Below are 26,583 nucleotides of genomic sequence, written 5' to 3'. Positions count from 1 at the left end.
GGACAATAGCCCCTCACAGCGTGTCCAGGAAGCCTGCCCATCCAGGTGCACTCTCCCTTAGAGCCAGAAGGCTGCCACTCGGCCTCTCACTCTCTCTGCCTTTCTTCCCCTCTGTTTCTCTGCCTTCACCCAACCGCCCCCAAACGCAGTGTGAGCCCATTCAGAGCGATGGCAGAAACAGGAGAGGAGCAAATGAGGAGCTGAGGGGTTGTGTGGAAGTAAAAGGGGATTTGCAGAGTAAGATTTGAGAGAGAAGCATTAGGGTATCAGTGGGGCAGGAGACGAGGCCATCTCAGGTGTGTTGAAAAGACAGGACATTTGAGCAGTCATCGATGCGGGGGCCAGTCAGCTTGAAACAATGGCGATAATAAAAGTCTCCCCTTTCACCCTATGAGCCTCTCTGCTTTGCCATTTTTTGAGTTCTGTTTCCTCGCTGTCCTGACCTAACTGACCTACCGCAGCGCATCCCGGGGCTCAGAAGAAACCTGAAGTGAAGAGAGGAGGAGAAGCAGGACGGACAGAAAACTGAAGGGATGAAACTGGTGGTGACAGAGGAGAGGGGCGCTTTGCTCAAACCACATTCTCCCTGACATCCATCAGTGATCCCACTAGCACAGGGGTCTGCAACCTAAGGAGCGGATTGGTCCAGTTTCTTACCGACCAAAACCTAGCAAAAGCAGCAAAATTACCATTTATAAAAATACACTTCATGTTTTTATGACTATCAAACAATCTATTTATAAAATATACCTTTAAAATATTTACAATCATTAGAATTATTCAAATCTTATTTGTAGAACAAATTTAACTCATTTTACTTTTGACAACAAGGTCCCTTCTGAACAAAACACACCCTTTGTCAAAACTGATCTTTTTGCTGCAGCAGATTTATTTGAATTAAAAATGCCACAAACCCAAGTCAAACATGATGTTTTCCTTCGTTATGACTTTTGTGCACAATCATCATTTTTCTCCTTTTACTATCGAATATGAAAGTGACAACACTGGTGTATAATTGAATGTTCAAAACAAAACAATATGAGTTTTAAGCTTATTCTAATGATAAACCACCAAAAACTTTGGGCTGCACTGTGGTGTAGTGGTTAGCACTTACGCCTCACAGTGAGAAGGCCTTGGTGTGAATCTCAGCTGGGACCTCTCTATGTGGAGTTTGCATGTTCTCCCCAATCAATCTCCAGGCCCTCCAGCCTCCTCCCAAAATATGCATCAAAGGTTGATTGGTGACTTTAAATTTTCCCTAGGCGTGTGTGATTGTGTGGCCCTACGACAGGCTGGCGATCTGTCCAGAGTGTGCCCGGCTTTGCCCAACAGTAGCCCAGACGGGTTCCGAAAACCCTGTGACCCTGAAAGAGATGCAGCTGAGAGAATGGATAGATGAATGACAAAACTTAAAGAAATTAACTTCAAATCATTTGTTTATTAAAACTGTTGCAAGGAGCTGTGTGTGGCCTCAGGTTGGAAACCCCTGTACTGGCATGTGCCTGGACATGGAGGGGTTCTGTATACCAGATGAGCTAAATAATGTCTTTCTAAAGAAATCATTGTCTTGTTTAGGTTTAATTAGAAATCTCTTATTGTGTTATCCGTTATTATCACGTTAGCATGTCTCCTGATCACGGGAAAACATCCCAACATGATAATAAAGCAACAACACAACAACCCTGTGGGTGGTGAATAACATTTTAATTTCAGATCTTTTCTGATTAATGTCTTTGTTTTCAAATCCTCTTGTCCAATTTATTTTCATGCTCCTTTTTACATTTCCATGTACTTTCCAGAAATCTTTGATGTTCAATATACAGACCAGTTGAAACTTCTGATCATCCTCCAACAGTATAACCTTATATTTATCATGATTACTCAGTTTGCCCAACCAATCTAAAACTCCAATTGGGGTCTCCAAATTTAATCTGCGTTATGAATTTAAGATGATTAAATTTCAAACATGATGATGATCAAATATTTTGTTTATTTGATTTCAATTAGAAAAAACTGTTGCAAACAAATCCAGACGTCTTTGCTGAACAATAAAGTTATATTTTTGCATGCTTACTATTTAGCAATATGAAAGGCCACCTTCAGATGCCCATGGACTTCCAAGGTCCACTGCACAAATCAGTCTTTGCGCCGACCAGTCCATTCATATACACAGATGTGCGTCCCTCCGCTCTCTGTGTGGTCCTGTGTTTCAATAAAAAGAAAGAAGAAACTGTAAAAAGATCTGACATCTCCGATGCTCCTCTTTCACAAAGCTAGTATCTATTGATTCAGGACTCTGAGGTCCAATTTAGATAAGAAAGTAGCTTTCCTCTTTTCTCTGAAAAATCTCGGTCTATATGATCCTGATTCCAGCTTTGTGCGGACAATCCTCTGGACTTTTTGTGCTTTTTTTTCCCCATTGTGTGTGTCTCTAATCAAACATAGAAAATACCTTTGGAAGGAGTCTGTCTTATTTCTTTCTGTAATTTGTAACTCTTTCAGGCCTGATGTGACCCGACTCGTTCTACCACCCAGTGAATTTCAGTGTTCCTTTTCTCTGCCTCACCTAAAGATTTTCTCTTTTCCTACCTCTTCTCTATCCCTTGCTTACAAAGGAAACAGAATGCTGGTTCTGGAGATGCATTCAATGAGGTGATAGGAATTTTAATGACCAACCTTGTGCTGTTTTTTTCTTCTCCCACCATTTTGGCACTGAAGTAATGATCAACCAGGCTTTTCCATCTGTCTCCCACTGGTTTTGCTCAGGGAAAAAGATGGTGGACATATTTAGGTCCATCACACCCCCTTCCCCCCTGTCTCATAAAAACAAAACAAAGAAACAAAAAAAAAAAACAAAAAAAGGAAAAGTTGATTAAAGTAAAAAAAAAGCTTTTTGATGTTTCTGCCCACTCTTGCTGTTACATTTAATCCATCCGGATGGCTGAAAAAGGCAAAAATTATGAGCATATATTCAGTATTTATACACTGACATGCAGAATCTGTGCACACAATGAAACCAAGGTGACAGGCTGTCACATTCCTCAAACCAGACATTACCTGTAATGACTAAGAAAGAGACATTTGTCACGACCAATCAGAGGAACCAGCAGAGTTTGTTATTGGAGCCCTGATTTTGGAGCAGGGGTGCTTAAACACTCAGCGGTAGGTAAGTCTGACAAAGTCCTGGGTTATGTATTTGTCTCATTGCAAGTGTGTGGCACACTCTATTCCTATCAGGCTTCTCCCTCTTTTTGAAGCAGAACAGATTCTCTGGAAAAGCTCATGCAGGAGAGCAGAACCCCTCCTTTCCACCCCCCACCCAGACATGCAGACACTTCCACATTTATTCCAACGTGGCAGACCCCCCCTCCACCACTTCTTCTCTCTTGAAATTGTGGTCAGTGTATAATAAAAAAAAAAAAAATCTCTTTTATCTTGTGATTTTTATTTCCACTTTGTGAAAAATAACTGGAGGCCCTGTGTCCCTCAGTGCAGCCACAAAGCTCACCAGGCCAGAGCGAAGCTGAGTCCGGGGGCAAACAGCGGCTGGCTGGGAATGTGGGGAGACAGGACAGTGCCTGGTGTCAAGGGCTGCAGGGTTTTGCTAGCTGACCGAATTTATGTGAAAAGACATCCCTCAAATTGTAAATAAACAATAAAAAAAGAAGCAAAAAATGATCTGCTTTATTGGATCATGAGGTGGCTATAATCTGATAAGAAATCCCTTTTCAAAATGGACTTAAGTCTATAAACGAAATTCTTCCCTTTAACCTTGCTACTACTTTGAATACAGTCTGGTTTAAAAAAAAATCAAGAAACACTTGCATTTTAAAAAGTATATACACATAGATGCATACAGTGGGTCACCAATTCTACATTTAAAAAAAATATTTTGTTCTGTAGTCTTCATCATAGGTAAATTTCAGCTGGGAGAGACTACATGTAAAAAATAATCCAGAATACCACATTTGGAAAGAATTTGTATGATGATGGAGAAAATAAGTATTTGGTCAATAATAAAAGTCCACCTCAATACTTTATGTAACCCTGGCAAAGGACCTTTGTTAAACCATGACAAAGGTCAAACGTTTCCTGTAGGTCTTGCTCTGTAGCTGCGATTTTGGTCCATTCTTTCATGCGGATCTTCTTGAGAGCTGTGATGGTTTGGGGCTCTCGCTGGAAACGCAGAGTTAGGTCACTCCAGAACCTTAAAATTCGCTTTTCATTGTATAATCCAGCCACATTTCATTCTCAATGCTCTCACCAATGGAATGAGGTTTTTGCCCAAGTTCTCACAATTCATTGCCCCATTTATCCTTTCTTTTACATGGATCAGTCGTTTTGTCCCCTTTGTAGTAAAGCAGCCCCAAAGCATGATGTTTCCATCACCATGCTTTACAGTGGCTATGGTGTTCTTGGTATAGAACTCAGAAGTCTTTCTCCTCCAAAGATTGAGGGTTTATACCAAAGAGTTCCATCTTGGTCTCATCGGACCACATGACATCCTCCCAGTCCTCCTCTGGATCATCCAGATGCTGTCTGGAAAACTTTAGACAGCTCTGGACATGTGCTGGTTTAAGCAGGGGAACCCATGGAGCACTGCAGGATTTTAAGGACAAAATAGTGTGTTACTAAAAGTAAACCCTTTTAGTAACACACTAGCGCTCTTGCCTCACAGCAAGAAGGCCCCTGGTTCAAGTCCCGGCTGGGGGACCTGAAACAGAACATCAATGGGGAACTCATAGACTCTTAACGACCCGAAACCATGTAGGCTAAGTTGACAATACCATCCAGTTTCCGGTCTGACTCCTCCCCCATGAGTGCATATATACCAGCTCTTTGTTAGCCAATTCAGAATTGACAATGCCTCTTGGATAAGATGTGAAACGTCTTCTAACTTTAAAAACGAAGTCCAGATGACAGGCCCTAAACCTACTATGATGGAATCAACCTGGATGAATGAGAGTCTTCATAGACAAGCTGCATATTGTGGATTGGCCCAGTCTTGCTCAGGTTTAAAATCTTGTCTAAGGAGACCCGTGTCCTTAGATCGCTCTTCAGTTTTGGCCATGGTGCATAGTTGCAGTCTGACTGAGAGTGTGGACAGGTGTTTTTTCATGGAGATGACTTGTTCAAATAACAGACAATAATATAGGTAACAAGTAGAGCTTAAAGCAACTTCTGAAAGAAGTAACAGATCTGTGAAGGCAGACTTCTTGCTTGTTTACAGGGACTTATATTCTGCACCATTACACAAATCAATTCTTTGAAAATACAATTTCATTTTATGGTTTTTTTGTTGAGTCTGACTCTCACAGCTGAAGTGTATCTACGATGAACATTTTAGATCCTAAGTGGGACAAAATGCAGAATTAGTCACCGACAAATACTTAATTGCCCCACTGTATGTGTTTTGGTTTATTTATTAATTTTTTTTTTTATAAAAAAAACAGGTTCCTGTTCTGCTCAATGGGAACTTGAGGTTGTTTAGTCAATGAGGTCCTAATACAAAGATGTAACTGTTGGTGCAAAACACAAACATACCTTCACCTTTCATTAGCATTTACTTTACTAAAGTAAAATGATTTTCTTTTAAGGGACTTTCATTTTGCAGAGTCTGACATGCATAAACTGGAGCAGGCCATCCCGCATGACTTAGAAAGACACATGTAGACCCTGACCCCAGGGCTGCATGTGTCTTTGAGCCTATTGTCTGACAGCTGACAGGCCACAAATGTCCCCAGTAGCTTTTTTTTTCCAGCTGACAACTTTATAAGGTTGCTTTGCATTGACTGCAGGGAACATTATTCTCAATGGCTGTGTGACTTTTTGTTAAAACTGAGGGTTGTACCATAGTGACAGAATGTCAGATTGTTCAGTTTTACCACATGACAAATGCCACAACCTGACACTCAGGAGTTTCTGACAATGACAAGTGAAGACAGCAAAGATCACAGATCCAGTTGTGTCACACTTCATGAGCCCAACTATAAAAGGCTGAAGCGTTCCTATCTTTCTTTGCCACACATTTGGTGCACAGATGAGCTCTGTTGTTTAACAAGTCTTTGGAAATCAAAAGACATTGCAAAGCCAAAAAGAAAAAAAAAAGGGAAAAATCTTTTTGAGGATGAGCAGTTTCAACGATTCTGCTTTTGTTTTTGGAACTTTCTGCTTAAACAAATGTCTTCTGTTGCCTTTTCTAGATAAACGCAAACTTAAAGTCTCAATCTGATCATCTTGTGAGCCATTTTAAAAGCATCCCCAGTTTTTTTTTTCTTTACAATGTTGCCGTTTTAGCCAAAATTAAAAAAAAGGAGATGTTTTTTATAAGACCTAGTTTCTGTACAGCACCAACAGTTCATTTGAAATTCCCCTCTGAGTTGTGGAAGGGGGAACAACCCCCCCCCCCCTTCACATCAACCATCTATTTACACATGGTCCCACTAGCTTACAGCCCCTTGCACCCCCAGGTTTACATTATGAGATTGCAATATTGGAGCTGTCCAGTCATGCAGTTTTGAGCCAGATGCCAGTTTGGATGAGGAAAACAAAGACTCAGACGAATCTATTTGTCTGCAACTGGATGCGTCTGAATGGAGCTGAGTAGAAAGCTTGTGGCCCACCCTGTTTTTTCCATATAAAAAATTCAAGCTTTTTCAAACTGCAGTTTTTGTCTGCTCCTGATTCAAATAAATTGAATAAAAAACACTCTGAAATGCAATTTTAAGCTTAATTTTCTTCATATACTGTATGTCCTTTATCATGAGGAAAATGCAAAAGGAAACATGTTAAAAACACCAAAAACATGATTTTCATCGGAGTGGGATCATTAAAATCTCGCATCGCAAACTTTTGCTAATACTTACACATTTTTTGAGCATTTTGCTAAGTCGTAGAGGCCTGTGTGGCACCACTTAGGGGAGTAATTAAATCCTCTGAAGCTGTAGTTTGGAACAAGTTGTGCAGCTGTCCAGCCTATAGTTACTGGGTTGTTTGCTTTTCTCAGGGAATTCATGTTTAGAGGAGAAAAAAATGGACAATAACAACTTACTAAAAGACACTGTGTGCTTCTGTTTGTTATGAATAAAACAAATGAGCTGCATGTGCTCTTCTGTGGATTTTTTTTTTTTTATGTTTAATTGTGTTTGTGGAACTGACACAGGAGGGCAGTCTTCCAACGCTTACCTTCTATTTGCTTTCTCAGGTACAGCTCCGAGCAAACTGAACAACTTTTTTGTCAAATAGTTTTGAGTTTCACTGTTAAAATCTGGTGATTCTGGTTTTTACTGCACTAAGGTTACATATATGTCTGTATTTATGTATATATATATATATATATATATATATATATATATATATATATACTTTTCGTTTAGGTATTATTTCCTTTCTTCTTCATTCGCCATCATCTCTTTCTTTCAAGAATGCTCTCAAGTGGTCGTCATAACTGAAAAATGTCTGGAGTCAATATTTATCCAGGCTGTGCATGAAGTTATCTCTCATTTCAATCCTTGCTGTTCCTTCAACAAACAACACGGAAGTCTGAGTTTCTAAACCTTATCGCTCTTTCCTCCCCCACTTTTCTGTTAGACTAATTATTCAGGTCATCCATCCTATTACCTGAGGTGTCTCGAAGAAATTCTTCATTAACTTTTCTCTATGAAACCCCCAATGGAGGCGTCCCAGAGTTAGGGGAGGGGGTGGGGTCCTGCAAAGGAAGTGGCAGCAAACCCTGGGAAGTGCTGTTGTTTTTGATGTGTTGTCGAAGTCCCACCAACCCCCCCCCCCCCCCCCCCATCTCCACCAGCAATCGGCAAACACTACCCCCCCCCCCCCCCCAACTAGAGATCCTATTAATCATCCTGTCACTCCAGCAACATATGCATTTTCTTTCTTGTAGCGCACACACACGCACACACATACACTGTGCAGCTAAGCAGAGGAATAAATAATGCAGCTGTTTGCTGCCAGGCTGCAGGAATCTAAACGGAGGCTGCGAATAATCTTGATGGAGATAGAAAGTGTGCTGGAGAGCTGCTGGCTTTATTTGCTGTTTGCACTGGTGGTGCTGCAGTAGCTGAAACCTTTATTGGTCTTTGTTGGGTTGTAAGGAGTTTGGTGTTTTGTGGTTTGTTCCCTATGTGATGTCACGCTTATGGAGTCTGTGTGCAACTTGGACTAACTTAATTCCTTTTCATGATAGGAAAAGAAACTGTGAGGTAAACAAAATACCAGGAAAATATTTTCCTCTGAGCACCACACACAAAACTGAGTACTGGATGAGTTCACAGGAGTGTTTGTAAAAATTAAAAGGTAATCCTGTTTTGTTTTTTGTTTTTCATTCTAAAAGCCCCTGACAATAAAAGTAGAAGTAATTTATCAGTAACAGGAAAGCAGATCCAATTAGCCAGATAATTTTAGAATGAATCATGGTTTTTAGACCTAAACAAAAGTGCATAATTTTTTTTATCATAATAGAAATAAGATGTTGGAGAAACAGCTTATTTTTTAACATTGCTTATTAATTAAAGTTGACCCAGTGTACCGAATGACAGCAGTGTTTTTCTTCAGGGAAGTGTGGAGAAAACACTTTCATATAAACCTTTACACCAATAGTGTGTGTTATGGGGGCTGCATAGCTGGTCATAGTGATGTCACTAATTAATACTGTTTTAGAGCAGAAATCAAGGAAAAAAAATCTTTGAGTTCAAAGCTGGTGAGTTTGGCTGTTTAAATGTTTGTGCTCACCCCCTTTTTCATTTTAGACCATAAACAGGGATTCTGCTGTTCTAATAACTGTGTTTGAATTATTAAATAACGCTCTACAGATTATCAGTATAGCCTAAACAAGTATCAAAGATGTATTTAGAATATTTTTATTTAAATGTTTATTGCTCAAAACACAAATTTATGCTTTATTAAATCCCCATTTTTACACATAACATCCAACAAAGTAACAGATCATTTTACTGTGTCACCGAAGCCATTTTGACTGACTGAAATCCATAATGACATCTTTACAAGAAGCGAGAACCCAAAGCTCCGCTTAGAGCTTCGTGGGCTTCTGTTTCAAAGATGAGAACCAGAAATCCCAGAAGCTTCTGTTGGGCAAAAGGCTTCTGGGGGCTGGCGGGCAGCTCTCAGGAGTCCCAGCTCACTTCCATGCCAGGCTGGTGTGAAATAGACACTTGTGGGCTCAGCCTGTTCTGTCTGTCCACAGTTGTTAATGATAACATGCATCCAGCTCAGCACTTCATGCTGCCCACTTGAGCCTGCTGTATCCTGCCAAGCCGGAGTATCTCCTCAGTGCTAATGCATCAGCAGCCTGTTCGAACCCTCTCATCTTCCATCACTTTAAGGGTAAATTGTGTTTTTTTTTGTTCAATTTATGCTTAATTGTTATTAAAATTAAATATTTGTAAAAGTTGTTATAACAAATGAAATGTTACTTTTTCAATGTTTGACTTTGTTGGTTTTTGCCATTTTAGAAGAAAAAAAAAACATCTTTTTGTTTTGGTTTACTTGCTGACATAAATAAAGAAATAACTCTTGTAATAATTCTCTGCTGGTTGGAGGCCCTCATCATGACAGCAGCACGGATCACACTCCGCTCAGAATTAGTTGAAATCTGTGCTCTGAGTAAAAATATGACAGGCCACCCCCCTGCAACCCCCCTCCCCGCTGCAAATTTAAGATTAACATTGTGATTCCCTGTGTCCCAGCAGACAGCGTGATTGATTACATCATGTTAAGGTCATTTCGACATCGGGGTAATTTTCACTCGGGCCTCCCGGCGTTATGGCGGCGCGCATTTGTTTGGCGCGCTTGTCGGCTCCTCGCTCCTCTGATCTGCGGAGAAATGGATGGATGGCGACATTAACGAGCGATTAATTAAAAACAACAACCTTAATGTGATAGGAGGGAACGTGCGGGGGGGGGGGGTACTTTTTTGTGGTGGGTGCAACTAATTCTGAGAAACGCTTAATGAGGTAATTTTTTTAAGTCTTTGTTTACACTCTTTGACTTTCTAATATTTCGTTCGTTATTTCTTGTCTTTGGAAGAAATAAGAAAAAAGAACATCACGTTGTAATCGAACAAATTAGAAAATGATACATTCCTAAATGAAATTGTATTATAATATGGTTCATTTAAATTTGACTTGTTTTAAATGCATTAATATTTTTTAATAAAAAAGCACAAATGTCTTACCTTAATAAATATAATATACGTTCAATAGGCTAATATTATATCATTTTTTCTTGATTAAAAATATTAAAATATTTCAATATACCTTTTTTTTAAAACAATTGGTTTTTGAGATGTTTCCATGTGTTTCTGCAAACTTTCTGAGTCGGGCCCTCAGAGTTTGTGTCCGTGCCCTCTCACGTGTCTGATCATTCTGTTCCTGACAGCTCATGAACGAGGCTGCAGAAGGCCCAGAAAGAAATCCCTCGTAGATTTGTGGTCAGAATTCTCATTTCTCCAGGAAGCAAAGGGTCCTGAACCCAATTAATGAGGTACAGGTTCTGTGAGCTTCATCAGACTGAAGCAGGCATAGGCCTGCTGCACCACACCGAAACTTCAGGGAAAGGAAAGATTTTTGTGGTTTTGTTTAGAAAAATCGTGTTGTTATTGAGCATGTGTGCAAACGTGTTTGTCCTGTTTGAGGTGTTCCTGATGTGTGCGCGGTTCACCACGCCATCCTCCCGCATCACGCGCGCCCGCGCAAACACCTTGCCGCAGCTCGTTACCGTGTTTACTCTGCCATTACAGCAACTGGGCCAAAATTACACTTAGCAAATTTACAGTTGTTGAGGCGCCCACAAAAAAAGGCTCCACCACTGCGGCGTTTTTGATGTACGCCGACTTACCTTACCCCCCCCCCCCCCCCATCCACACACACACACACACACACCGCACCCCACGGCCGCCCCATGAGGCGCTCCATTTCACATTTCTAATGTGCGCTGATTTTATCTGCGCGGACGTCTAATCCGCAGACCCCGAGCCTTTTCCACCGCGGATAAAGCTCCAGTTTCACAAGCCTGTGTTTGATACAGTGTGTGTGCCTGCGTGCGTGTGTGTGTGTGTGCGTGTGTGTGTGGTTGTTGTACAGTCCCATCAGTCGGCAGCATTGTAAACTCTCGCTTCACCCGACACATGCGCAGATATTTGCAGCGCACACGCGTAAACTTATGATTATATATTATATATTTAAGCAATTTATAAATTAATTATTCTATAGGTGTCATTAGATTAGTTGAATCCCAAAAATAAAAACTGTGGGAAATTGTTTGCCATGTATTTATTTATGTTTGTTCTTGACAGATTTTAATTTATTAAAAAGTTGGTTTTCAGTGTTTTACAGGAGTTTAGTCCTGTTTAATAATTTATTTTGTGTTTGATATTTTAATGTAAAACAGGGGGAGGTTGAAGCAGCACAAATGAGGCCGTTTCTGTTTTGAAACATTAAGGGACCAGATGGAAACATAAAGGAAAAATGGAACTGAAGTGACGCAAAGTCCAACATTCACTCAGACCGAAGATATTCCATTTATTATTATCATTATGAAGGTATTTGAGACTGAAACATCCACACTTAGTGCGGACAGGTCCACCACTTAAACAGAAATAAAATCTTCAGACGTTTAATTTTCAACATTCATTTACGGGGGAAATTTTCTATAGAGGCCAAAAGCCTTTAGATAATCCTGAATTATTTAATTGTTTGTTTTGTTGTCACTTTCAGTTGATACCAGCCTCATCTGCTTTTCCTTAGATCTAATTAGAACGACAAATGTGAGAAAGAGCCCGCACAGATGGCTGCGTCAGCGGCGCACCTCTCTTCCGGGCACGAGGTAGCGGCGCAGCCTTTGCGCACTCCTTCCAGACTGCAGGCCGGTGAGGGGAAAAAAATCAGTTATGCAAAAACTTTAGGTTTTCCCTTACAACGTTTCCACAAACCCTTATAAGGTTGACATTTAAATGGCGCAGAAAAGCAATCCTCAACGGGCAGCAGCACTTTTCTTTGCGGGCGTAATCGTACTTAATTGCTCTTTTTAAAAGGTGTTTCATGCGAAATCGTTTGTCCAAGCCAATGCTCTGTAGGAAATATTCACAAATATTCAAATATATATATATATATATATATATATATATATATATATATATATATATATATATATATATATATATATATATATATATATATATATATATATATATATATATATATATATATATATATATATTCAAAAATATTCACAGACCGAAAGCTGTCCCGGCTGCTTAATGGAAGAAGAAGAAAAAAGTGTGAATCCTCTTTTCTTTTCCTTCACCGTTCCACAAACTGAAATGGACGAACCATCAGTAAGGGGGGGTCGATGAAGGCGATTGATTATTGATAACTGGTTGCCGTAGGCCTGTAAGTCCCTCAGTAACAGAACGGAATAAACAAAACCTTTATGCACCTTCAATTTTTCACCTGACCAGATTTATCCAGCCCATAATTATTCCATCGATTAGATTCTTTAATGTTTTTATAGTGCGCGGAATGCAAGGCCTTACACCTTGTAACGTTTTTTTTTTTTTTTTGGGGGGGGGGGGTGTTGGGAGATTCTTTATTTGATAATAATTAATGCATGTGTTTCATTTAATAAAGAAACGTCAGTCACATCCCATCATTGGGGAAGGAGGAAGAAAGCGCTCCTGCAGGCTGAGATTTCTGCTCTGTGTCATGCGGGTGAAACAAACTGCGTCACCTCATCACGCCAGAGCAAATGCACGGGAATCCGAGCTAATTACTGCTGATCATTATTGATTAATGGTCGCTCTGTTTGCTTCACTTCAGCTCACGGTAACATGTCAAAGCCGTTTCCCTCCAGTATGCCTTCCTTCACTTCACATGCGCATCAGGAAGAAGCAACCCAGAAACTGTCATTTCAGATTATTATTAAACTTAATAATAATAATAATAATAATAATAATAATAATAATAATAATAATAATAATAATAGGTGGATTTTAAGTCTAGGAGTGCGCTGTGATGAGCGTCCAAGCAGCTGGTCCCCGCTGCTCTCCCAGCAGACTGCCGTTGCTCCATCACCACTGATCTTTAATAGGGCTCCAACATAGAGGCTCCTTTATTCAGTCGAACGAGACGGAAACCATTCCCATATGACATGAAGGCTGAAGGGCCAGACACCACATGAAAATAACGAGCAGCCTGCCACCAGCAGGAAAAACTGGACTCTATCACTCCTTGAAAATGTTTCATTCTAATGAACTATTTGTTTCCTGTTGTGACTCCAGAACCACCAGAATCAATAAGATTTATTTTTCACAAACATTTTTTAATAATAATAATTAATAATAATACTAATAATGATAATAATAATGATAATAGTAATAAGGATAATAATAATAATGATAATAATAATAATAATAATAATAATAATAATAATAATGCTGTCCAATTCATTTCTGATTGAAATCAACATTTCGTTCACAGCAATCTGAAGTACCTTGCTGTCCTCCCGGCTGGATGCAGCAGATGGATGCACGTGGATCAGGTGTTCTCCCCTTTCCTGCAGGACACAAACAGGTGCGAGATCAAAGTCAAAAGTTGCTTGTTTTCTGCCTCCTGTCCACCGCCGTCCAGGCAACGTGCGCACGGAGTTGCTGACCGTGAGCGCAAACACTCCTGCAAGAAAATAACTGCAGCAGATGAAAAACCTTACAAATGTGGAGGGTGGGGGGTGAGGGGCAAAAAAAACACACAAAAAAAAACCCACTGGACTCCTTGCCGGTGTAGCCTGCGTCAAACAGCTGCTGGCTCCTGCTTGTCCTGAGGGCAACAGGGTTCTCACACACACACATTGTATGCACATACACACACCCGCGCGCGACCAAATCATTGCCTGTTAAGTTGTTTCGACAATCGACCTATTTTCGCCCCCAAGCGTATTAATGAAGTTAAAAATAACCTCTGCAACTCGAGCGCGTTTTGGCACAGAAGTGCACGAAGACACGAGCTGCTGCGTCACAGCAACCTTCCACAAAATCTGCAAATATAATAATGAAAAATAATAATTAAAACATCAGCAAAAGTGATTTTATGCTATAGAATGCAAATGCAGCAATCAAAATCATCCGATTTTCCTGCGTGACGATACAGTGCGACCTTGACCCCGGCACCATACCTCCCCGTGTCCACTGTTGTGTTGACGAACACCGAGCAGCCGCTGTTTAAAGGGGTAAAAATCCAAGAAGACGCTGGCTGGAGCTGAATGGGGCGGGTTGGGGGAGGAGGTGGGGGTGAGAAGGGGGACCAAAGTGAGGGGATGGCATGCGGGGGGAGAGGTGGGATGAAGAGAGAGCAGGAGAAGGAGGAGGAGGAAGAGGAGGAGGGGAAGAGATAAGTGATCTAAAGGGGAGACGATAGGACAAAAAAAGTGATGATGATGAATACATTGGAAAGTTTTTTGGCCCCGGCGAGGGTGTCAGATTGAATGGCCTGTGCGCATGTGCGAAGGTGTCCAAACTGACAATGCTGGTGAGATGAAGATAGTGTTGTTGCTGCTTCTGGGCTCACGGAGGACGACGAGAGGAATCTACAAGCCGACAAGATGAGATCCAAGGCGAGGGCGAGAAAACTGGCCAAAAGTAGGTCTTCTCTTCCCTCTTCTTACCGCGTTGTGCTGCCGGCTTCAAACTCCCGGCTTTGTAGATGTCCACCGTGTCCTTGTCATTTAGCCAGAAGAGAGTGTGAAGCGACTCTTTGTCCACAGAAAACTTTTCTGTAAAAGTGTCCCGCTCCGGCTGCTCCGGCTGCTCCGGCTCTCCGCCTCGCGTCCCTGCGCGCACGCGGCGCTCTTTTCTGCTCTCCTTCCAGCGCCTCAAAGTTTCTCGTGTGATGAAAACGCAGCTGGTGCTTTACTTGCTCTCTCCTTAAAAAAAAAAAGAACTGAGATAAACAACGGCGTCCAAATCTCAGCTCGATCTTTTTTGTTTCCTTTCAGTCGTCGGCAGAATCAGAAGCGCAAATTTCCGTCCAGACAGTTGTCGAAAGGAATACTAACTTTCTTTTACTTTTTTATTTTTTCCTCTATAGAATTCTTTCGTGTCTTGTGAAATAATATTCCAGGCTTTTGAAATAGTGGGCGCTGTGGCACCGCACTGTGAGCTGCTGCCTTGCTGGCCGCACTCTTTCTCTCCAGGCTGCAGACGGACACACCGAGATGTGAACTTGGAAAGAGCGCAACGGTTCAATTTCCAATTTTGAAGTTGGTTCAGCTGAAGTCGCCAGAGCTCGTGCGTTTTTGTCGCAGGGCCTCCGGATTGCTGCGGCCGATTCCTCCTCCAGGGAATGCCAATCAATAACGTGTCTCCAAAGCGCCCATGTTGCTGCTGCTGCTGCGTCTAGGTGGACTGCTGCTGGCGTCACTCGGAAAATTCATGCGTTAACTTATGCGTTTGTTGTTTGACATTTGTTTATTGTTGGTGCATTGATTAAGGATCCGAGCTTGTTTGTGTTCTTGCATTTGTTTGAAAGGCCTCTAATGTGGGTCAGGCTGCATTTATGCCCAGTATGCTGAACAAAATAACGACCTGTTGAGGCCTGTTGATTATATGTTTTTCTTAATGCAGCAGCTTGGACGTTTTTATCCTTTATTTTTGGGCTTATTTCTACCAATACTTTACATTATAGAACAAACATTTCTAAACATGTTTACCATAATCCTGATGAGGAAGTTTCAGGTTGTCTAAACATACATTTCTTGTTGCTTGTTGCGCATAATTGATTTTTTCAGAAACGGCACGCTTTATGGAAGCAAACTAAGTAGCAAACGGTTAGTCTCTCAACAAGAAATGTTATTAAAAAAAAAACAACTACAATTTAGAGCTAAAATTGAACAATAAGTAAAATTCTCACAAAATAACGTGATGTATTTTTTAAAATTCATAAAACAGTTTCCTTAATGTTATTATTTTAACCGACATTTCAGACATTTTGTTCAGATAAATTACCTATAAATGTGCGACAAAAATCTAAATACAATATTTTTAATTGTTTGCATTTCGTTTATTAACAATAATTGGTTATTTGACTTTGCGTATTTCCTAATGAATGGTCAGGGGTCAAGCTGCCATGCAGGTCTGAGACAGAGGGGGGGGGAGGGGGGGGCGGAAAAAGCAGAATTTTAGTTGAGCTGCTTTGTGAAACAACTTGAACACATCGAGGATCCCGCTCACTGCAAGTAATTGCACTTGATCTCCAAACAGCCTCAACAGGCTGTTGATCCTGGCGCTAATGAACACAAATACCTGGCTTTGCAGCCTCAGTGTCGCTGTACCGGAAACCTCCGCCGGCAGAGTCCACAGGCCTCAGACCTGCTCTGCCGCGGTGCAGCCACGAAAAGTGGAGCCCACATGCGGCAGGGAAAATGTCCAGGCCCAGGCAGTCAAGTCACGCAAACCCACAGCTTTTGACAATGACGCGTGGGAGTGTAGTTCTCCCCTTCCCCCCCCCCCCCCTTGCCATGGCTGTAAAACATTCGGCCCTGCAACAGGCCCTCAGCAAAAGTTCACCAGCTGAAATATCATTTTATTTTCAGTCCTGGCTTGGATTGTCTTCTTCTATTAGACTGCGCAGTCTGGCCAGCAGTGGGAACGCACGAATCCATTTTTTTGCTGAGAAACTAATGAGTTGTTGTGCAAGCTGTAGTATTTTTATATTTTGTATTTTTTGCTATATGTAACCATGTGCTTTAAAGTAGGATCGAGTTATTGCAGGTGTTTGCATCGTTTTTACTCTGCATTTTTCTAAACTTCACAGAGCACGAGTTTATGTCCGTTTTACGCACTGTTTTGGATTTAAACTATGCCAACAAATTATATATTTTAATTTAGAAAATAAAATCCAGACTGAACCAATTACAACACATATTAATAAAAAATAGTAGTAGTTTGACTTTGCCTCAGGCCATCTTAAAATAAAATGAATTCTGACAGTTTTGCCGTCAATTCTGGTTATTTCAGTGGTTTACATTTTTTAAACCTGCTATTGCGTGCAGACATGTTTGTCTTTGAGTGTGTGCGCCTCTGCGGCCTGACTGCGTCAACACCTCAGCCACTATACTTTTATCATTGATATTTGTCATTTTCGTGGCATTTTTCTAAAACCATTTGCTGCGTTGCATCAATGAATGCTACCGATTGAGTGCCTGTGCGCGCTCATTTTCCCTGGTATAGTGCACGTGTGCATAAACAGCTGCACACACAAACGCGCAGCCGCGCTCACCCGCGCGCTCACGCATTGACCTTCTTACAGATATCCACAGAAATAGTCATTAACCCCAAGCGTTAAACTATTACATTTTTTGATTGCAGAGGATAAATCTACGATGGTACCGCTCCAAACACACACATGTATGATCCTTTTTTGGTGATCACGCAAGAAGAAAAATCACACAGCTGCATAATAAATGCACTTTTTTTTATGTTTGTGTCTTCTTTGTCTTTGACCTATTTACTACAAAACATATTTGAGTTATTACATTTTGGGAGGTACAATCTTCATCATGCACTTGGTCTTAACAGATTCAGATGTTCTGAAGGCACTTATGAAACCAAACCAAAAACTCTTTCCAACTAACGGTTGACATTATGTTTAACTTGTGCCTGAACGTCCAGGGTCTCAGTGCAATGCCGCCATGCAGCTGTTGTGCATGTCACTCTGTTCTGTTGCACATTTACAGACTAGAGACCGGACCTTTAAACCATCATGTAGAGAACATGTTATGGTTGTTGATTTGGACCTTTATTTTGAAGTCAGTGTCAGCAACCTTCCTTACATGTTTGATTTTATTTAAAGACAGAATATTGCAACATTTTCATGGATAAAAACAATGAACTGTTGTGGTTTTGCAGGGCTGCTTTTACATAGTGTAAACATTTATGCTGCATTTTGATTAAGGGATCAGCAGTTTTGAAAATGACTTCACTAAACCAGCAAGATCCATGAATCCTTGCAACCTTCAACGTCATTTTTTATTGACTGTTTCCAACCTCTCCTTTTTCATTTATGGAAATAATTTCTATCATCTCATTCTAAGGGTTGCTCAGTCTGGATGCATTGCAAAACATGGTTTTGATGCAGAAAAACTAGATTTTAATGGTTTGAAAGATGGAAGTATTTAAAATGTTTTCTTTTTCGTCTTTTTTTCTTTTTAGTGTAAATTTAATTTGGCAAACCATGAAGGCTTGTCAGGCATCAAATCTTTATCCTGATGTTGCTTTGTCTATTTTCATATTTAAATATGTGGTTCTGTTTTCTAAATGCTTTTATTGGACATGGATTTATTGCACACGCTGTCTTCTAGTGCTTTAGATCTGAAAAATGCATATTTGTAGTTTCCGATCAGCCAAGAGTTACACCTTAGGTTCATTAGTGATGATACTAAATGGCATGGGTTGTTGGAAATGTTAAACATAGGTTTTTTATCAAGATTTTATGACTGATTTATAATCAGTACAGCCTCACTCATTAATTTGCATAACTTAATAAGTTAAAAGTTTAGCAGTGACTTCCCCACTAAGGAAAGAGAAGAGGAGTTTTCATTATTTTGAATATGAAGTTGGTTTGCGTTGTTCGAAAATAGTTCGTGTTTCATCTTCTCCTAATCTTCTATATTGGCAAAGATCAGAAAAATCAAGAAATTGAACTGCCTGAAAGATAAAACTATCCAAGGCATTTAAGTTTTATTGTGAAAACCATTTTTTAAAGAATTGGATAACTGCTCGTAATGTTTACATTTCTGTCTTTTCTGCCTGTTTTGTCCTGCTAAACCTGTACAGAGAAAGAGTTTTCTTTTTTTAATATTAGGTTACATCTGCAATCATGTTGCTGATCTCTTGACCACATTACATCTAAAAAAGAAACACATCTTTAAATCTAAGCTGTACATTTGCAATAAAACTAATCATGGAGAGTTATGCTGTGTGAACTTTTGCTGCAGTTTGGAGACGTCAGCATTTTGTTTTATCCCAAAGGTGTTTTTCCTCAACTCAAACGTACTGATTATCATGTTATGCAACAATGCCAACACCTGTCACCTTTGTCAAGCCGTTAAATAGATGCCACTGCTATGGCGAACACATATGTTGTGTTAGCCTTGATTTAATAAAATACAATCATAATTTAAGATTGTTTTGTCTTACTTCATTGGGTACAAAAGAGTAATTATATATATATATATATATATATATATATATATATATATATATATATATATATATATATATATATATATATATATATATATATATATATATATATATATATATACACATTTTTTTTTTGGTCTGCAGTGTAAGCAGAAATGAGTCCAGTTGTAGGTTTGGTGGCATTATGAAGTCAAACTGACCCGTCAGTGTTGATTGACTCTCGCTCAAGGCTCGAAAGCACTCGACTGGTTTCTCCCAGCTCCTCGTTTTGCAGTGAAACACACACAAACTGAAATGCACACTTACCTACACACACACAAAAGTAAGACAGATGGACGCTACACGGACACACATTTGAACACACCTCAGTGGTGACAGATTTTTTGTGCATTGGTATGAATTAACCCCAATCAATCACAGACTCCAAAGGTTGAGTGTAAATGTCATCCAAACAGCAGGAGCTGGCACTGCTGGCTGGCTAAATGTGTGTGAGAGTGTGTGAATTGGTGTGTGCAGCCTTTTGTACAGTTGTTGGAGGTCCTGTCGCCGTTGTGAGCTTTGACCTTGGCCAAGTCTGGCACAGCGATGGGTGGGCACCTGGACACACGCAGGCACTCTCACACCGACACACAAATGCTTCACCCCCATGTTTCCTGCCGGGTCTCATGCTGGCTTTGTCAAATTTTGAGTTGACATACAAATACCATCGCATTAAGCTCTTGCACATGGCTCCAAATCCCATTCATTCCACTGATACACTGACCTCACATTATCCAGTTGGCAAAAATGGCTCTTTCCTGCTTTGCACTGTGACCTCATCTGCCATGTTTGAAAAACAAGCCCCCAATCACTTGTTGGTGCAGACTTTGACATGGCTGGGAGACTTCCAGATATATATGGCTAATGTTTTTCTTTTGTGGCAGCCCCCTGGTTTTTGTCTTGTTCTTATAGTCTGTGGGGATTTGATAAAAATAGACTCAAACTAAACAAAATAGAAACAAAACCACAAAAATGTGAGTTGCTTTGAGAGGAGTGAAGCTTAAAGAAGTGATTTATTAATGCCTAAATTCACCCAAAACTAAGTCCTGTCTCCAGGTCTTAGAGCTAAAACCATGAAGAATAGTTTATGAGTTGCTCCAGAGGACACATCTCATGTTTACCTCTGAGGATGCTGATTAACAGTAAATTATCTCTATGTGTGACTGCTGTGAATGTGCACCTCCTGCTGTTAGGCAGCCTGTTTTGTTTGCAAAACAAGGTGGCAAATGTGCCCAGGCTCTAATTAGAATGTTTTAGCTGCACTCATGACCCTCACCCTCCACCCCCCAAACCCCACAATGCGATATCCCAGGCAATGCTCAACATTGTGACTAGTCTTATCTGGGTCTAATCCTGATTTCTTTGTTATTAACCCCTATCCCACCCCACTTTCCTACCTCTAATACGCTTTGTTGGTTGAGTCCTGAGCTTGTTGTCCTTGTTGTTGTTTTTTTGGCTTACTGTGTTCTCTAACTCACGTGTACCATGCCATAATGAGCACAAAATAAAACAGAGATCAAGATTTTGCATCAACCCCTTCTTAGACAAAAATCTGGGCACAATATGGAACTGGGAAACAAGAGTTATTTATACTTTTAGATGGACATGTTCCTGAATTTACTTTATTTATGTGTCAAACACAGGAGGAATTTTCTCCTTAACTTTGATTGACTTTTGTATGTTGTTTTGGTCTGCAGCATCAATGAATAAGCAACATGGATGGCAGGAAAGCACTTTCAGTACCTACATGTTCTCCAGCATCCAACAGGCATAGAACTGGCCTGCATTGTACTGTTCAAAAGTGAAATGATACCACTGTAAAAGATGCGATCTTTGAGTGATGTTGTTCCATACTGGTGCTGTTAAAAGTTAAATGCTATATTTTCCAGACTCTGACTGCACAAATGAGCTTGATGTGTCTTTTTTTAATCTCACATCATTTGATATTCATAGAAATAAAAAGGTGTATTCCTGTGGTCACAACACTGTCAGGCTTTTTGCGTGAAGGTGGTCCATCCCAGTTATTTCAACAGACTTAACACAAAGCTTCTCCATGCTGCTTCATGATAGTGTTTAACAAAGATTTCCCAAAGGAGTTTGCTTCCCATGTGACCTGCTTGGTTACTGATAGATAATAGTTTGGATTCATTTCTGTTTGAGAGGTCAAAGGTTACAGACAGGGGACAGATGAGGATTGTACACTTGTTCTTTATAGACTGACATTTTTCCAGATTATTTGACTTGCACAAAAACATAATGGAGCAGAAACTATTTAAACATTTATGCTGGAAGGTTTTCTTCAGACCACCACTGTTAAAAAAACAAACAAAACAGTTTTGTTCATCTTATTGTTGACATTTCCCTTCAAGCCCTTCCCTACTTTTTCTTTAACTTGAAGATCTATAATTGAATGAACATTTAGATATAAAAGAAAAACAAAGAAAAAATAATTTTGATCTATAAAATCTGCAATAAAGACATGTACGTTTTCTATATTCCATAGTGATTTATTCTCTTGCTGCTTCCTCTGTGGCATGACTTGTGATAACCAACGTATGCTCTTTGTTGTGCTCTATAGGGTGCACTGGATTAGGCGCATATATTATAGGCGCACTGTCAATAAATAGTCTATTTTCGAACTTGTTGTATGTCATTTATATGGGGAGCCGAGCTATAGCCACGGCGGAGAAAAGAATAAGAGATTGGTCTGTCAGTCAGTCTGCGTTTACAGATAGACTCTACAAATTGTTTGTACCATGCTACACGTTAGCCATGCTACACGTTAGCCATGTTAGCGCATTAGCATGGGCCTATTCACAAATGTAACTCCCAGCCTTGTTTAAAACACGTAAAAAAAACAACACAGTGGCATTTGAAGTGACAGTCCGATGCCGCTGCCTGTTAGCAGCATTAGCGTATTCATAAGAATTAGAAAGTTGCAGCTTTTATAAAAATAAAAATAAAACATTGTGGAACACAAACATAATTTTAAGAAATTAAAATGAAGCGTTAAAAAAAATAAAAGTTAGGTACTATGGAAAGTCACTGATTGGAAGATGATGCTAGTCCATCATTTCAATCGAAAGTTATTTGGCATGAAACAATACTACATGTGCTCCATACTAATCAGAAACGTTTTATCAGTTTAGAACCATTGAAGACACATTTAAAAAAGTAAACAACAAAATCATCCAGTAGGCAATGTCCCATCATATCTACCATGTCTGGTTTCTTTTTTCGCTTTGTTTTTCAACATTTTTTTGATTTCTTAAATTACTTTTGTTTGCCAAAACATTTAATAATTTTGAAATTGAGTCTTGGTTGTTGGACATTTTTTTTAATTTCTAAAGTTTAATGTTGATTTTTGATTACTTGTTTTGATTTTTTTAATTGTCATTTTGATCTTTTAAATTTTTTTGCGTTGAGTAATTTGTTGGCATGACTTGAACTTCAGGGCCACCATACAAAGATGTGTTTGTAACAGGTATTGGAATGCTTCTTTGCTCAGACAAGAACAGAAAATCAAATCCGTGAGAATCAAACACATTTTAAGATCTACAAGTGTCAAGGAGCAGTACTGGTTTTATTCTGTAATGATTATAAGTGTAACTCATCTCTGCGCTTCTAGGAGGAGACATAGACACATATGCCCACCTACACAGGCTTTTACTGGTCCCACTGCGACACACTGCTGATGATGGCTCATCCTGTTCGGATATGATAAGCAGGGAAACCGCTCTGTCCCCTGGGCTGTTTGCTTGTCTTCTCAAACAGCCAGCGGTGTGGAGAGGCAGCATGGCTCTAAACTCCCACTGCTGCTTCTCCTTTCATCAGGCCGCCGGTTCAAAGGATTTGGCTTCATCTTCGGTTCTATCTCCCCTCCTCTCAGCCCCTCCGCCCTCAGTGTCTTTCTCCCTGTGTATCGTCATTACCACAAAGATGGGCAAACGGTGTCTCATTAAAGTGGATTAGAGACATCTCCTCGTCTCACAGGGAGCGGGACATTTCTCTTCAGAAGCCCCCCCCCCCCCACCACCACCACCACACAACCACCAAGCCTTTTCTCTGAGATCAGGTTCTTTGATTTGGCAAGATAAAGACCTCTTTCATGTCGGTTGGGACGGTTAGCGATTACACTGTCAGACCCATCGAATTGCTGAGTTTGACAAATTTGCCGAGCAGGGTGGGACGGCTGTGGGAATTGTATGGGAAGAGAAGCATACAAGGAGATTCACAGTAATTGAGCTGTCATTATCCAGTGACCCTGCCAGGCAGTGGTGCAGAGGGCTCATCAGTACTCTATTTGCTTAATACTGGGGTAACTTTGAATGTGATCAATAAAACGAGGACAGAGGGAAACAAGGAAGCACCCCTCCCGATAAATGCAAATGCTCCTTCAACCGCCTCTCTCAAGCATGGCTGTTGCTTAAAGTTGGTCCGCTACGAGTTCCTCCTCTGTCCCTGCACCTCTACAGTGCAACGCAATTAGGTCCGTATCACCAGCGGCCATTTATTTCCATACAAAATTAAAACTGTTGGGATGTTGATCACTGCATTCTCTAGAGGCAAAGAGCCTTTATTGGTTTGGTTTTATTTCATTAGGCAGAGTGTTGTGCACTGGATAAATATATCAAGAAACCATTGTAACACCCCCTACCCCCACTTAGCTCAGCCACTCTGTATTCTAAACAAACGTTGAATTTTCACTGGTTGACATGGAAAAAACAAAGGTTAAGTTAAAACCTTTGAAACTCATTCAGGGACTTATTTGTCGCATGTTCACTTTTATTTGATTCTGCTGATTCTCTCAAAATTCATCTGCTTTTTAATCCCAACGTGTTCCGATTTTGAGACATCTGCTGCTGGCAGGACCGTGTAAAATTATTTCATTGAGAATTCAATTAAGAGAATAGGAATCCTATTAAGCCAGAGTCAAATTGGTATAAAAGAGTGGAATGTGTATGGATGGAACTGCTTGTAAATGACTACACACTTGTTTGTGTGAGTATAGGTGTCGGAGGGGTCTTGGCTAAAACATTTCAAGATGGCCCATTAGCCGGCACAGGCCTTTTAGTTCCTTACACTAGGATTCCTCAGTGCTGACCCCCTCTACTCAACCTCTCAGACCCTCTGTCCCAGAGGCCCCCTGCCTCATCCTGCCAAGTGTACGGTTCCAAAGTAACGATGAAGCCGCTTGCGTGTGAAAATATTAAATTGCAAAAACATCCTTGGGTGAGAGGGTGTGTGAATGGAGCTTTCAGCGCTGGGCCCAACCCGAGCCCTGCGCTACTGACGGATGGACAACAAATGGCATTTTGTGTCCACAGATGGAGAGAGGAAAGGAGAAAGAAAAGAGAAGAGGCTCAGAGAAAGGAGGGTCTTGAGATTTTTCAGGCCTCTTCAGTTGAGGGCCCGATACGCAGGTCTCTAATGCCTTATCACATGGCCCGTCTGACCTCTGGCCCCCACTCAGCTAAGGCCGTCAGGCTGCTCTTGAACAGGGAGCACAAAGTCTCATAGCCTCAAAGGACACTATTCACCCCCCCGTGCGGCTGCACTCCAAAGGTAATAGGTAAAAGTAATGTCAATGACCTTCACTTTCCATCGCTCTATAGGAGGGCAAAACTCTTAAGATTTCCTGATAATGTCAGAGGTGGAGGGTGGCCATTCTGGCCTTTTTTTCACTGCCTCTACCTGCTCCTTCTAGATCAAAATGCAAATCGGACTAAACTCTATTATTTCAGGATGATCTGAACAGAAATTCTTTAAATTGTTTTGTTACTTGAAATAAAAATCTACCTCAAAATAAAGAATTAGAAACAGACGTGTTTGCTGAGAATTTCCCTGTAAGCAGTGCAAGCTTTCTGTGATTGCATGTTTGTAAGCGTACATGCGTAGTGTGTGTAAGACATTTGTGAATTTCTGATGTCTCAGAGGACTGACTGGGTCACAGTATGACCGTAACCTCCTGTCTCGCTTTGCAACCCACACACTGGCATCTCTTTCTGTTTCTCTCCTGGCCAGTGCTAGGATTCTTTCTTCCCTTTCCCTCTTCTTCCCTTCCTTCTCTTGAACACTGGAGTTTCTCTCTCCAGCCTCCTTTGAAAGGATGCGGCGTCTTTGTCCAGCCTGATAAAGGATGCCATAGTTCCCCTTTTCCCCTTCTTTGTGGCCCGGGGCTGGCGGCTCCTGTAGAAGTGCAAATGGTATCCTCTTGGAGGGGCTATCCCCGCGGGCCCTTGAAGGCCCTCTCTCTCCTCCAGGCTTGGCTAATTACCACCCTGCCCCCCCCCCCCCCCCCCTTCTCCACAGCTCCCCGGTCCCTGGAACCACGGACGACACATTCCCACAACCAGCACCTGGCCTTCTTTTCTCCTGGGCAGCTTTGATGGTGACACCCCAGTCCACCCCTCCCTTCTTCTTCATCCTCTTTCTCTTTTTGCCCTACCCACCCCTCCCAACTTCGCCCCTTCTCTCTCTCACTTCTCTCTCTCTCTCTGACTCTCATTAATAGAGGTTTTAAATTGCTTTCTGACCCTGACTAACTGTTCTTGTTGAAAAGGGAGATGTCAAAGAGGAAAAGCAGCAGATGCGAACATGGGACAGAACAGATGAGAGGTCGGGTGAAAGTTCTTTTACATAAAGTATCTCTACTTCCCTCTACTGATTTCTGGAACCACAGAAATCAAGTAATTCATTCTACCAAAAATTCTAAAAGGGTCTGTAAAAATGTTTTCCAAACACACACTGTAAAAAAGTAGACCCTCCAAGTATACTCCAGAACACAGATCAGCCATTTCCTACATTTTACTCAACTCTGTTGTGAACAAAGTATAGATGGTTTTAGGAGATTCTAAATGAGACAATAAAAATGGTCCCATACCAATTAATATGGAATCAACATCAAATCATTTTTTAACACATTCTTGTTGCATTTGTCTTATGATGGAGGATATGTATAAAGAAAATAAAGTTAAACTGCATTTCTCCGTAATTCTTTTTTCAAATCATGATGAATCAAGAGCAGACAAAAAATACTGTTGAAAAAGCTTGTAGCAGTGACACAGGTGCTGCAGTTGGAGTCCACAAGCTTCCAGCTTCGCTCTATTCCAATGCATCCACTTTTGAAAAATAAATCCATTAATGTCTCCATTGTCCTTGCCTGAGATGGCGTCTGGCTCAAAATTGTGCAGTTGGATAGCTCAGATATTGCTCACCATTTTTGTTGCACCTTTAATGTTAGGTTGAAAATGTGAGGGGCTGTAAACTAGTTGGAGAGATTGAAACAAAGGGAAGGCTTATAACAGTCCCAGCCA

General features: G+C 40.7%; 1 protein-coding gene and 1 long non-coding RNA gene across 11 annotated transcripts in view; one reads left to right on the top strand and one right to left on the bottom strand.

Moving 5' to 3' along the window:
- Positions 1-866: 866 nt before the first annotated feature.
- Positions 867-15,901, bottom strand: LOC105354344. 3 transcript variants are annotated; one of them, XR_002873517.1, is made up of 4 exons: positions 13,525-13,788; positions 2,677-2,813; positions 2,075-2,202; positions 867-1,379 (listed from the first exon to the last, which is right to left on the bottom strand). It is a non-coding gene; the product is annotated as an uncharacterized LOC105354344 (long non-coding RNA). The 3 variants fall into 3 exon arrangements; XR_002873518.1 differs by lacking the exon at positions 867-1,379 and adding an exon at positions 14,692-15,901 and having other exon boundaries at positions 1,971-2,202; positions 13,525-13,587; XR_002873516.1 differs by lacking the exon at positions 867-1,379 and having other exon boundaries at positions 1,971-2,202.
- The window catches only part of prdm16 (PR/SET domain 16), a 168,463-nt gene continuing 156,222 nt past the window's right edge, over positions 14,343-26,583 (top strand). For 4 of the 8 annotated variants that reach the window (XM_023956490.1, XM_023956499.1, XM_023956492.1 and 1 more), the window contains exon 1: positions 14,344-14,665. In XM_023956490.1, the coding sequence (XP_023812258.1) occupies positions 14,629-14,665 (37 nt within the window). In that variant the 5' untranslated portion in view covers positions 14,344-14,628. Of the gene's footprint in view, positions 14,666-26,583 lie in introns of all 8 variants that reach the window. The other 4 variants (XM_023956496.1, XM_023956494.1, XM_023956497.1 and 1 more) reach the window with 2 other exon arrangements.

This window comes from Oryzias latipes, chromosome 7, assembly GCF_002234675.1.
Source record: "Oryzias latipes chromosome 7, ASM223467v1".
Classification (NCBI taxonomy): domain Eukaryota; kingdom Metazoa; phylum Chordata; class Actinopteri; order Beloniformes; family Adrianichthyidae; genus Oryzias; species Oryzias latipes.
Note: the sequence above shows the minus strand (reverse complement) of the source record. Positions and strands in the feature narration are given on the sequence as shown.